We start from the raw sequence: 14,094 nt of genomic DNA on the forward strand, positions 1-14,094 counted from the left end.
TATTGAAAATGTAAATAAAATTACCAAATTGAACATGCAAGCATAGTTTATTCTGCTATGTTAAAGATTTTTCTTTGTTATGAAAAAATATTAAATACAAAAAGGGGTTTATTATGTGCTATAGTTGTACCTATCTGCACAATCAAACAGCTACATATACTGTATTTGGTCCTGGCACAGTGTCTTGGAATGTCATAGCACCAGCCAATAAAAGATGTACTCTATCTAGTAATACCTATAAAAGATTATTAGACTATCATTATATAGGGACAGTGTGAATCTATCTATCTGCTGCATTGATTCAGACAGAAAACCATCATGCAGAAAACCATCACCTATCATGCAAAGTAAGGGGTTGGAAGAGAGATCAAATGTTCATCCTGGAGCTGCACTTCAGTGCTGTAGCCCAGGTGAGAAGTGGGCTGTTCAGTTAGTCAGTACATACTAACATCAAGTATACTGGCCTTGTCACAACATGCAGGGTTATGAGTATATCAGATGTTATTTCTATAAAGAAAATAATAATAATGCTATACATGCTAAATTAGATTGAATAGTAGATTAATTACTGATTTGTATTTTAGCAAAACAGGACAGCAAAGCAAAAGGAGAAATGGCATCTATTCAAAGCCACACTGTGTCTGACATTTAGCAGATTCTCCCAGCAGGACCTGTCACTTGTTTACACCAATTTGAGATAGAAAATGAAAAAGACACACCTGTAATCTCATCAGTTACACACATCACTGGATATTTGAGCACCTAGCCTTTAAGTGTTGTTTCTGTATCTATCACCACAAGAATACACATGCATGCACATGCATACACACACACTCATGAGATTTTAGACTATTTTATCTCTGTTAGTCTACACTTAGACAGACGCCTGTCAGCCATGTGGACATATGGGATTCTCATGCTTCTGTGGCAGTGTGCATGCCTAAGTAGACAGAAAGAATATGTCTTAGAAATAAATAATAAATATGTTCACAATTTTTTATTCTTTGAAAACACTAGTTGTTTATTTTTTTGCAGATAGATTAGATATACATGACTAATGAATTAATTACAGACTACTACTTTGCAAAGCGTTTTTCAGTATAATCTTAGCATGTTAAATTCAAGTTTACAAAAGATGCCCTGGTGCACACATCCTTCTGGAATGAGCAATACGGAAGTTGCAATTTGGACCAGTGAGAAGTGACATTAGGTATGCTTTGGGGATCTCCAGGATTCAGGGAACCGATGCCTATATTGGAAGAGTTTTAATGATGTGGGCTGGCACACACCACATACTTCTCTGCACTGAAAGTAAGCTAAATGGGGACTGATTAGAGGTAGGACTTTGCAGCAAACCTTTATTCTTCAAATTCAAAACTAATGATGTCACAGTTGTACAATGTGAGGTCAAATGTTTAATATTTAAAAAAACATGCCCTTAGGAATACTAATGAGCAGATACTGCATTGGCCTGTCACCTTGCTTGAACTCAGTTCCATGTACTTGTGAGAAGTCCTGGATCTGGAAACTTTTTTCTTCTCACCAACCACCATCCTTACACAGGTATGGCTAAAAACATGTGCCCTGGATGGATAGATGGATGGATGGAGGTCAGTGTCTAGATTTAAGTGCAGCAGCTTGGTATGAATAACTGACTCTCATCATTTATAATACATACCTCTAAAATATTAACAAACCTCATTACTGCACCTTAATCGGTTCCCTTTAAAAAGTCATTAATTAGGGTGAAGGTCTGTAAGTTTGCTAAGTTAGCCGACATTGTGTCTATGTGGGGTTTTTTTGTGTGTGTGTCCACTAGACTGTAAAAGACTGAGCTCTATTTCCATTATCATATTACTGCTGGCTATGAGAGATGACCTCACCACGTTTACCACACCATTCACATCATAGACTGAAGGCAATGACATCACCACAAATCTACTACAAAAACCAGTGTCAGAATTGTTAAATGAAATGGAGACAATAAACTGAACTATATACTTGTATTCACTTAGAAAATCATTCCTTCATTCTATTTGTTAATTCATTCATTCATTCATTCATTCATTCATTACTCACTTTAAACTGGTCAGGTGGACCTTTTCCAAGATACTCTATACCTCAATCTCTTTTTTATGATTTAATATGCTCTTGGTTGTGCACTTACATGCTAGATCCTTGCTCCTGTAGTACCACATAGTACCCACAGAGGGCTTAGTATAACCATCTTTCTATCAGCAAAGCAACATTTCATCTCTCTCTCTCTCTCTCTCTCTCTCTCTCTCTCCAAACACACACACAGACACCCAGACACACACACACAGACACACACACACACACATACAATTGCTGAATCCAGTTCCTATTAGATAGACGAATTAACACCATATGGACACATGAGACTTACCAATTAACTGATTTTACTACCTGAAACCTCAGTAGCACTTTTGGTGATGCAGAACTGAAATCAAGATGGTTATAGTAAGCCCTCTGTGGGTACAGTATGGAACTACAGAAAAAAGTAGCGTGCAAGAGAATGCACACAACGAGAAGCACAAAAAAGAGAGAAGTGAGACATAGAGAAAGGTAAGAAGGTTCCAGGAATAGGAAACACTCATTATCTATTTCAGATTTCCACCCTGAATAATTAGTGGAAAAGATACTTATCTTTTTTCACATTAGCCATTAATTAGCCTTGAGAAACCAAACTAATCAAAGAAATATAAAATATAATGTTTGTTATAACCCCTGAGACTTACAGGGTGTTTTTAAGATGAAAAGACACTCCTATGCCTTTACAAGATGCTCAAGTTGTTACAGTTATGCTGCAAAAAAAATCAGTATAAAGTGGACAGAATAGACTTCTGAGGAAATAGTATACTCTATAGTTTTTTTTTTTCAGTTTCACAAAGGTCATGATATAATTAAAAAACAAGACTATAAGTATGACTGGGAGGAAACCCGAATGAACACAGGGAGATCACATACTGTCCACAGGAGGTTAAAATGGATCCTATTTAAGAAACAGGGAACATGGCAAGAACACACCCTGGATGGGGCACTAGTCCACTGCAGGACACCACACCTGAGCACACACTTGTACACACCCTAGAGGTAATTTAGAGTGGCCAGTGTACCTACTGGCATGTTTTGGGAAGGTTAAAAAAATCTGAGTACCAGGAGAAAACCCCCACAGACATGCAAAGAACATGTAAAACTTCACATAGACAGTAACAGCTCAACCTTTTTCTAAAAGAACCATTCCTACACTGCAAAAAAATCTTCTGTGAATAATAGGGAAAATACTGTATGAGTAACGGAAAAGCCATCCAATATTTCTATTTATGAGATAATAATATAAAAAATAAGATCCATGTAGCTTTTTGACACATTTACTATCTGCCAATAGAATACGTCTATTTTTAAAGCTTGAAACAAGCACTATACTTGTTTATATTATACTTGCAATATTATTTATGACATATGATCTACATGTTTGCCCTTATGCTATATGCATTTTGTCAGTAACTGTCCTAGGACTTAATAGCACATTAACTGAAATATTGCATTAATAATTATACATGAATATGCTGAATTATTCATATTTATTATTTAATAATATATGTTACAATTAATAAGGAAATATGTAAAAAGTGTTTAACTTGTTTAATGCTTGTTGGGTTGTAGTAAAAGTCATTATACATTGACAATGCACCATAATAAACAGAGCAGAATAGGTCTATGAATCACAAAATGGTGTAGAAAAGAAAACAGGACTGATTTAAATTGTATAGGGACACATAGTGTTATCAGAAAGATCAGTGATCCTTCAGCCCTGTTTCACATGCAATGCAACCCCCCCCCCCCCCCATATTTGTGTCAAAGCCACAAAACCAAAGAAGCAAAGCAGTAGCTTCTAGCAGCTGCCAGACCCTCACTAACCATCTCTCTTTTAATCTCCCTCCTTTACCCCATAAGAAATTATTTGTGTCATTTTAATCAGAATCCAAATTTTCACAAGAACTTGTTCTTTCAGATATCAACAGAGCATTAATTTAGTGACTTTATTGTCTGTCTTCCTGTAATATTTCTATTTCATTATTTCCTTTCTCTCTCTTCTCTGTTCTGTTCTGTCTATATTTCATTTTCCTTATTATGTCTCTTTGCCCAGCCATCTCCACCCCCTTCTCTCGCTCTCTCTCTCTCTCTCTCTCTCTCTCTCTCAATGGGCGTAGGCAAAATGCGGCACTAGCTTGCTGGTAGGAAACTGAGCCAAGTTGCCATGACAACCTCGAGGTGACAGAATCTGAAGTGATATATAAATACACACACACACACACACACACACACACATATATATATATATATATATATATATATATATATATATATATGTGTGTGTGTGTGTGTGTGTGTGTGTGTGTGGATATTGTATAATTCATATATACATTGTGTTATTGTGTTTCAATTTTAATTAAACATTTGAATATATTTAAAGTAATTCATTTTATTCTCACTCACTGTGCTAGTTTCAATTCCCATCAATGCTTTGCTCACTTGTATGTTCTTCTTGTTCTGGTTACCATTGCTTACTTATCATACTTACTCTGCATAATGTGTTTTTATGAAATAAATAATTTAACACTGCCAATGCAGCACAGACAAGCTGGGAAGAAATTGGAAGGGGACTAACAAACAATTTTATTATATTTAGTAACATAATAACAGAACTAGACAATCCATGGATTATAATGCATTACATGTGTCCTCTAATGGTTTGTAATAGAAGGCAATGTTTAGGTGTGGTTGAAAAATGATGATGTCAGAGCTATGAGCTCAGCTTGCTTGCCGAGAACCCCTGCTGTTGCAGAGCTGTAAGGAAAATTACCGGCCCTTCCCCCAACCTCTCTTTCTCACTCTCTCTATCTACCTTACTCCATATGCCTTGTGTTCACTGACACAACAATAAGCAGCAATGCAAGATGGCCATTGCACTACAAGGACCTATATATGGTTAGTGTATACAGTTGCTCACAAAAAAGGTCAAAACACATTACACATTAAATCCTATCAGCTATCCAACTGTGCCTTTCAGAAAGAATTTACTGAAAGGGACAGTGACCTATGAAAACATATGCATGATTTAAGCTGTGCAACGATGATGTCAGCTATATGAATAAATATTGCAGTGTTCACAATGCACACAGGGCAATAGAAGGTCATCTAAGCTGGTCATGTTTGCAGTTTAAAAATATCGAAATATTTTTAAAATAAAAAATATTTTTAAAATATCAAAATCTTTTGCTTAGTATTTCAAATTTATGCTTAGGTTTTCTCGATTGTTCTGAGTCTTTGTTATAGTGATGTGTTATAAACCGAACAAAGCCTCAAGAAGCTCTCTCTCACTCTCTCTCTCTATCTCTCTCTCTCTGTGTGTGTGTGTGTAGCCTCAATCTACCAGCACACTGATAAACATAAGTCTGACTTAAAATCACATTTTTAAAGTAAAAACAACAATTTTGAAATAGTTGCAGCATGAAAAAAGATTATACTTTTATCAAGGGAGAGAATGGCTAATGAAGAGAGAAAGTTCAAAGGGGGATGGGGGCTAAGAGAGAGAGAGAAAGAGAGAGAGAGAGAGAGAGAGAGAGAGAGACAGAGAGAGACAGAGAGAGAGAGAGAAGACAAAGAATAGGAACCAAAAAGAAACAATGTCAGAAAATGGAAGAGTGAAATGTTCCATGAGAGAAACAATTAATTCAGATAGCATTCTGCTATATCATTGTAGAGTGTTTCTACAAAACATCTACAGAAAAGGCAGATGAATATAAAGCTGGAATCAAGAATGTTCAGAGCAATAGGACTGGAGGGCAATGGAGACTACAGATTTCAGAACCACGGACAGCAAACCTAACCAACAGTAACACACGGTCAGAATTAACCACAGAAACTTCTTAAACTGAGAAGAGAAAATGGACATTTGTATTGTGAAGTATTTGGTGCCTCTAAATAAGCACAGTGCAGTTCTTTAGAGTATTTCTCTGTCAGAGAAGGTTCCAAGAGTGAGCCTGATTAAAAGCTAAAAACATAAATCTATGCAAAAATCGTTAAATAACTATTTTAGGCAAGAATCTTACCTTTTCATTATTAGGAAGTGTTTGTGTTCGGTTAAATGTGTTGCCATCATTTATACTTATCAGTTCAGCATCTGCAGGTGGAAATGGAGCAGGGAAAACCACCACATCACTTTTCAGTGTATCAGAACTAAAACACACATCATACTGCTGAGTAGATTTGGAGTAAGACCAGCTTCCATCAGGATGTGTGGTAATCACAGGAGCACTGTATCTGCTGAAAATGCCATCTGTCCTGCAGCATTTTACAGCTATCAAACTGATCAGACTCAGTAAAAATATCACTGAAACTGATACAATGGCAATCAGCAAATATGTGTTTATGTCTGAGAAACTGTCCTCCTTTATCTGTGCATGTTCAGAGTGAGTCTTTATTACACCTGTGTTTTCATTGACCACAACATCAATAGACACAGTGGCTGACAGTGAGGGTTCTCCATTATCAGAAACTAAAATGACTAGTGGGTGAGTTTTCAGGTCATTGTCACTCATTCTCCTCTTAGTCCTGATCTCTCCACTGCTGGTTCCAATACGGAAAAGATTGTTTCCTTTAGGTTCTGAGATGTGATAAGAAAGCAGTGCGTTATAGCCAGAATCTGAGTCTACAGCTCTGATTTTGGCCACATAGTAGCCCGCTTCAGCAGAATAGGGAATGTTCTCAGTGTGAACAGATCCGTGATCAGAATATGGAGCAAGAATCCTTGGACTGTTGTCATTCTCATCCAGGATAAAAACATTCACAGTAACATTACTGCTCAATGGAGGAACACCAGAGTCTGTTGCTTGAACTTTAAATTGAAATGTTTTTGTTTCCTCGTAGTTAAAAGACCTCAAAGCATGTATCTCCCCATTATCTCCATTTATAGTGACAGCAGAAAACACATGGGATAAACTTTGGGAGTCCAATATGTCATAAGCTATTTTAGAATTCTCATTTAAATCTGGATCAATAGCTGAGAGAGTATGGATAATCTGCCCTTTTGGGCCATTTTCTGTTACATAAACATTGACGACTTGATCTGAAAATTGTGGCGCATTGTCATTTATATCTGACACCTGAATTGTAAAAATTCGGGTACTAGAAAGAGATGGGCTTCCGTCGTCTATCGCTATAATAGTAACATTATACTCAGCTTCACGCTCTCTGTCTAAAGGCCCGTCCACCACAACAGAATAATAGTTCTTATAAGAAGACTGCAGTTTAAACGGAACTTCGCCAACTAATCTTCCATGCGCATTGCCATTCTTACCGGAATCTTTATCAGATATTGCTATTAAAGCAACGGCGGTACCTTTTTTCGCATTTTCCGTAACTACATTTATCTGGGATGTCAACGAGATTTCCGGAGCATTATCGTTTAAATCAACAACCTGAATTAATACTTTACAGTGCGCTGATCGAGGAGTCAGTCCCTTGTCCTTAGCCTGTGCGTGGATTTCATACGCATTTTGTGTCTCAAAGTCGACCGTGCCCCGTACAGTAATCTCTCCCGAAACGGAGTCAATGCTGAAAATGCCACCGTTTTTCTCGTCGATATCCTGGTTAACCAAAGAATAGACTATTTGACCATTTACTCCCTCGTCTGCATCTGTCGCGTTCAGATTAATCACAGTTGTTCCAACTGGAGCATTTTCGATAACACGCATCTTATAAAGAGATTGGTTGAATACCGGGGCGTTGTCGTTAACATCTTGCACATTTACCACTATCTGCAATGTTCCCGTTTTGGGAGGTTTTCCTCCATCAACAGCGGTCAGAATGAGAAGAAATACAGGCTGTTTCTCACGATCTACAGCTTTTTGTAATACTAATTCAGCAGATACACTCTGCTCTCCACTAGTTTGTACATCCAGAGAAAAATGCTCATTTTGGCTCAGCTTGTAGCTCTTTACGGAGTTACTACCCACATCAGGGTCTAAAGCTCTCGGCAGCTGAAATCTGTCTCCAACAACAGCAAGCTCTGAGATATTAAAATGCTTTGATTTAACACGAAACAAAGGCGCATTGTCATTCACGTCCAATACATTCACCTCGATGCGAAACAAATTCAATGGATTATTAACAACAGCTTCCAAAAGCAGGGAACATTGTAGAGAGGCAGGGCAAAGCGCCTCTCTGTCCAGTCTCTCGTTTGTGAACAATGCCCCTGTTTTCAGATTAACCTCAAAATACTTCTTCCCCGAAGTGGAAACGATGTGAAACATGCGTGATTCCAAATCATGAATGTTTAGTCCAAGATCCTTTGCTATATTTCCAACAAACGTCCCCGTATTCACCTCCTCGGATACTGAATACGCTATCTGAGCAACAGCGAGGTTCGCCAGTGTTATTAAAATCACAACAATAAGAATGAAAGACAGTTCCGTCCGGATATCCATATTGTGAGATCCAGCGATCAAAACATATGATTAAAATGTTACTCAGATATAATTTAGCATTGCACATGTGCAAGATCTTCTGGTACCATCCATTTTCATCAAAACTAAGGAACAAAGCGCATGAGCAGTGCATGACTTAAAGACGGGGAGGCGCCACAACCGATAGAGGCGATTCAAAGCGACACCAAGAGGTATTTTGTTGTCAAAATATTTTAGTGAATTAAAAAAAAAGAAACGTGAAATCAGATTTTTATCCGAATAAACTGAATAACAAAGAAAATAATGAGGCCAATCATTATGTTTAATTATGTTTAATGTATTTTTACGCTAAAACTCGGTAAAAGACTCGGTAGAAGTTTAAGAAATACAATATATAAAAACTATTTGAGCTGAAAAACCAACATAAAAAAACTTTATAATCGTAACTCTCATTAAAAACAAACAAATAAAAACAAAAAATTACTATCGATATTGATTGTTAAGAATAATTGTTGGTGTCAGGGGCGTCGCTAGGGCTATTCATTTGGGGATCGAGCCCCGGATGTTTTTAATCTAGCCCCGAATGTTTTATCCCGAATTTTCCACAGGAGTGTAGAGGAATTAATGAAATGTTCATCGTTTTATTAGAGCACTGTTGCCGTTTACTGTACACGATACTAACTGACATCTCTCTCCGCACGCGCGCGCGCGCGCGCACACACACACACACACACACACACACACACACACACGCTCTCGCCAAAATACCGCGAGAGTGTGCGCTCGAATATGCTCTAGAACTGCTCTCGCGATACTTTAATGTCCTACACCTGTCGGTCTGCGCGGCGCCGCTTTCACACCACGTGACTAAAATACCTTACAGCCCTTAAACCGGACAACAATAAAAATGTCAGAGAACACAACAATCTTATTATTCAGATAATAGTCTAACTTATAATATTTAATGTTAACACAGTTGATTAAAGTAGGCTAACAAATGTAGTTGTGTCAAAAAGGAGGCCCTATGTCTTTGATTCTGAAAACCCCTGACATATAGGACCCTTTAGAATATTATTCCATACCCAAGACCTACAAAAGCCTTACATTAAATTATCCTAAAGATAGATCTAAATAAAATCTAAACTGTTAAAGCACTAAGACATTAAAGTCTGAACATCATGACTTTCTATTATTCAACTAATGCAGTATTTAAGTTAAAATACAGACATGACTTAGGTGAACAATGGACCAGAACAAACTCTATCATTCGGCTGTTCTGTCAATTGATAAAGGTATTCTCAGCACTAGAAATACTAGTATGATAATTGATCGTTTTGCTCAAGGCTCGGAGATACTGTCTGATGTTTCCACCCTCAAAAAAATAGTTTAGAAAAGTCATCAAGAGCATGAAGTAGACAAGATACAAGCAGTAAGATAGCTGAGAGAATGAGAGATGAGAGAGTGATAAGAGAAGAGAAGCTGTAAAAAATAAAAAAAAATAAACAAAGAATAATTCATACAGTAGTGACAGCATAAATCAGGAATGAAATAATAGGTGCATGTATAATATAGATTATTGTAAACTAATAGTAATAATAAAGGATTTGCATGGCACAGCTTCACACACAAGCAGTAAAAGAGACAATATTGCATGGCATACCTGTGTGAGAGAAAATGAACTGAATTGAAGATTGAATTAAATTTTCTAAAGTTGCATACTGTTTGTGTTAATTTGTGTTTATTATTAAACAATATTACATAAAAATGCCCTTACAAAACATGTTATTCTTGCTTACCCCCTCTCCTCAATTAGCCCCGGATGTTTTGGGCTCAGCCTCTGAGGTTTTCAAATCCTAGATACGCCCCTGGTTGGTGTTATGGTGTGCATGTAATGATGTAATAAGTGATATGAACTAATTGATACAAAGACAAAACTGATATATTATTAGATATTAACTCTATGAGCTATGACTCTATGAGCAGAGATCAAACAAAGCCATGTAGCATCAAACATGTGATAAACATAAGACAGTAGTTTGTACTAATGTTCAGCTCTCACAGTAAACTAGAAATTATGAGAAAATTACAAGACCTGAGATCCACAGGATCTTACCTTCTCTTTATTAGGGAGTGTTTGTGTTTGGTTAAAGGTGTCTCCTCCATTTATACTGATCAGTTCAGCATCTGCAGGTGGATATTGGGCAGGGAATACCACTACATCACTTTTCAGTGTATCAGAACTAAAACACACATCATATTGCTGAGTAGATTTGGAGTAAGACCAGCTTCCATCAGGATGTGTGGTAATCACTGGGGCGCTGTATCTGCTCAAACTGCCACTTGTCAAGCAGCATTTTACAGCTATTAAACTGATTAGACTCAGTAAAAATATCACTGAAACTGACACAATGGCAATCAACAAGTACATGTTTAAATCGGAGAAACTATCCTCCTTTATCTGTGTTGGTTTCAATTGAGTCTTTATGTCCCCTGTGCTCTCAACAACCACAACATCAATAGACACAGTGGTTGACAGTGAGGGCTCTCCGTTATCAGAAACCAAAATGACCAGTGGGTGAGTTTTCAGGTCATTGTCACTCATTCTTCTTTTAGTCCTGATCTCTCCGCTGCTGGTTCCAATCCAGAAAAGGTTGTTTCCTTTGGGTTCAGATACGTGATAAGAAAGCAGTGCATTATATCCAGAATCTGAGTCTACAGCTCTGATCTTGGCCACAAAATAGCCTGCTTCAGCAGAATATGGAACATTCTCTGTGTGAATAGATCCATGTTCGGAATAGGGAGTGAGAATCCCTGGACTGTTGTCATTCTCATCCAGTATAAAAACATTCACAGTAACATTACTGCTCAGTGGAGGAACACCAAAGTCTGTGGCCTGTGCTATGAATTGAAATGTTTTTATCTCCTCATAGTTAAATGACTGCAGACTGTAAATATCTCCACTGTCAGGGTTTATGTTTACCATGGATGACACAGGAACATTTCGCGAGCCTTCTAGCAATGAATATGATATTCTAGCATTGTCTGCAACATCATTGTCAAATGCAGATACTGTATAAATAACACATCCAACCTGACTGTTCTCTTTTACATGCACATTAATAGTTGGCTCAGTAAAGCATGGCGCATTATCATTCACATCAGAAACCTGTACAGTAATGACAGTCGTGCTGGATAGAGATGGAGTCCCTTCATCAGTAGCTGTGATAGTGACGTTATACTGAGACGCACGTTCTCTGTCGAGAGGTCCATTTACAACTAATGTGTAATAATTCTTGTATGACTTTTGAATCTTAAATGGGACAGATCCAAGACTTTTAAGGGTTACTTTACCGTTTTTGCCAGCATCGTTATCAATAACAGTTATCATTCCCACCATTGTGTCAACCGGTGTATCCTCCTTAATAATGTCAACTAATGAGGTCACAAATATTTCCGGAACGTTATCGTTAATATCAATGATTTCTACTAGAATCTTGCACATTGCCGCTCTTGGATTATTACCTTTGTCCTTTGCCTGCACCCGAAGTTCAACCGCATTTTTCTTTTCATAATCTACATCACCCATCACTACAATTTCACCGGTTTCTGGATTTATTGAGAACGCGTTAAGATTTTGATCACTGTCGTGGTTAACAAACGAATAGGTAATTTCGCCGTTAACGCCTTCATCCAAATCACTGGCATGCACAGTAATTACGGGAGTACCTGGTGAAGCATTCTCGTTAACTTGAGCTTTATAGAGTGATCTACTGCACACCGGAACGTTATCATTAACATCTACCACATTTATAATAACAGGAATCGTTCCAGATCTGTGAGGTTTTCCTCCATCCACAGCAGTCAGTGTGATGTCGATCGCAGACTGTTTCTCTCTGTCTAAAGCTTTCTGCAGAATTAATTCAGCTGATACGCTCTGCTCTCCGCTATGTACATCAAGCGAAAAGTGTTCATTTTGGCTCAGCTTGTAGCTCTTTACCGAATTACTTCCCACGTCTGCATCATACGCGCTCGGTAAAGCAAATCTCTCCCCTGGAGCAGCTAACTCTGAAATATTTAACATCCATTCTGTCTGCCGAAATACTGGTGAGTTGTCGTTAATATCTAAAACGTTCACCTCAAACCTATAAATATTCAGCGGTGACTTAGCGACAGCTTCTAGCGCTATAGAACAGTGTATGTTACGTTCACAAAGCTCTTCTCGATCAAGAATTTCTTTAACACTAATAATGCCGGTTTTCCGATTAAGATCAAAATACCTGCCATAGTTTTCGCTAACAATGTGGAATCCTCGGCTTTCAAGGTCCTGAACGTTTAGATTGAAATCTTTTGCCAAATTTCCGACTGCTGTGCCTGGGGTTGATTCTTCCGCTATTTGATAGACAATCTGTCCATTTACAAACCTCCAGAAATTAAGCAGTAGAAAATAACATATCCACGACTGAAATATTTGACCCGTTGATGCAGCCATTTTAGGGCAATACAATAGCTCTGTCAAAAAAAATAAAAAATAATAGAAAAATCCATTCCCTTAGTTCCGAAAATGTATTTTGTCCGCGTTTAAACAGCAGTTAAGCACAATGGCGTATTCTAAACAAAGCCATCTGACCAGCAGAGAGATTGCCCTGCCTCGTGAAAGGCGGAGCATTAAAAAAAAACACGCAAAAGCGTAGAAGCCTAGTGACATCATGTGGCCAACTACAACTCTTATCGTTATGCCGGTGTTTTTATGCATAATTCAAAACAATTATAAATTAGGACTGCAGATTCCAAATGATAGATTTCAAACTCTCCATCCCAGTGTTCAGTCTTTCCCTAAATTTGTATTTCCTAAATCCATGTATAGCCTACTTCAAAGAAAATTCCATGAATAACAACGCTCTACTCATTTTCTCTAGACATCAAACGTCTACCCAATGACTTAACTATTCTCACTCCTTCCTCAAGCAACTGAGACTTAAACACATCTGCAGTGCACATGAAGATTTCCCCACCAAAAGAAGAGCGATTTTTTTTTCTAAAAGCAGATTTAGGTTAACTTGCCTGTAGTACTACTAATACTGAGAGAACAAGTGCACTGGCCTATAAACAATCAACTACTATAATAGAGAGAATTCTTCTGTTGCTCACTTTTAATAGTGGCTCAAATAATATTAAACATTGTATTTCAGGATGATCCCGAGTGGGCTTCTCCTCTCTGTAATAAATTATCAGCCTAATAATAAACATGACACCTATGTAGGCCACAAATTTACATTTCAAATGTTCTTCAACTTATTCTACAATTCAACACAATATCACAAGCCTTGAAGTAATTCTCACTAGTTCCCAGGCAACACTGCAGAAGTTATTTATTGTCTTTCCTGCAAGAGATTCAATCTGATTTATTTTGGCAAAACCAAGAGAAGACCAGCTTGTCCAGATTGTGGAGTACCTTAATATTGTCATAAAGGCTTTCTACTTTCCAGTGCGAGACACTTCCACAGCAACGAACATAACAACAATAATGACAACTCATTTTGGAATGATAGTTGTTTCTATGGGAGCAGTTAATTGAGTAAGCTTAAGGAAAGACTATGTCTAC

General features: G+C 37.6%; 1 protein-coding gene across 12 annotated transcripts in view; it reads right to left on the reverse strand.

The window, feature by feature from the left end:
- Positions 1-14,094, reverse strand: part of LOC131364713 (protocadherin alpha-C2-like) — a 116,541-nt gene that overhangs the window by 20,904 nt on the left and 81,543 nt on the right. Inside the window, exon 1 of one of the 12 annotated variants that reach the window (XM_058407987.1) lies at positions 10,606-13,980. The exons of 10 other annotated variants lie outside the window; for them this stretch is intronic. In XM_058407987.1, coding sequence (XP_058263970.1) covers positions 10,606-12,981 — 2,376 coding nt within the window. In that variant the 5' untranslated portion in view covers positions 12,982-13,980. Of the gene's footprint in view, positions 1-6,137; positions 8,616-10,605; positions 13,981-14,094 lie in introns of those variants that run through there. One more of the 12 variants, XM_058407989.1, reaches the window with a different exon arrangement.

This window comes from Hemibagrus wyckioides, linkage group LG14 (genome assembly GCF_019097595.1).
Source record: "Hemibagrus wyckioides isolate EC202008001 linkage group LG14, SWU_Hwy_1.0, whole genome shotgun sequence".
NCBI lineage: Eukaryota > Metazoa > Chordata > Actinopteri > Siluriformes > Bagridae > Hemibagrus > Hemibagrus wyckioides.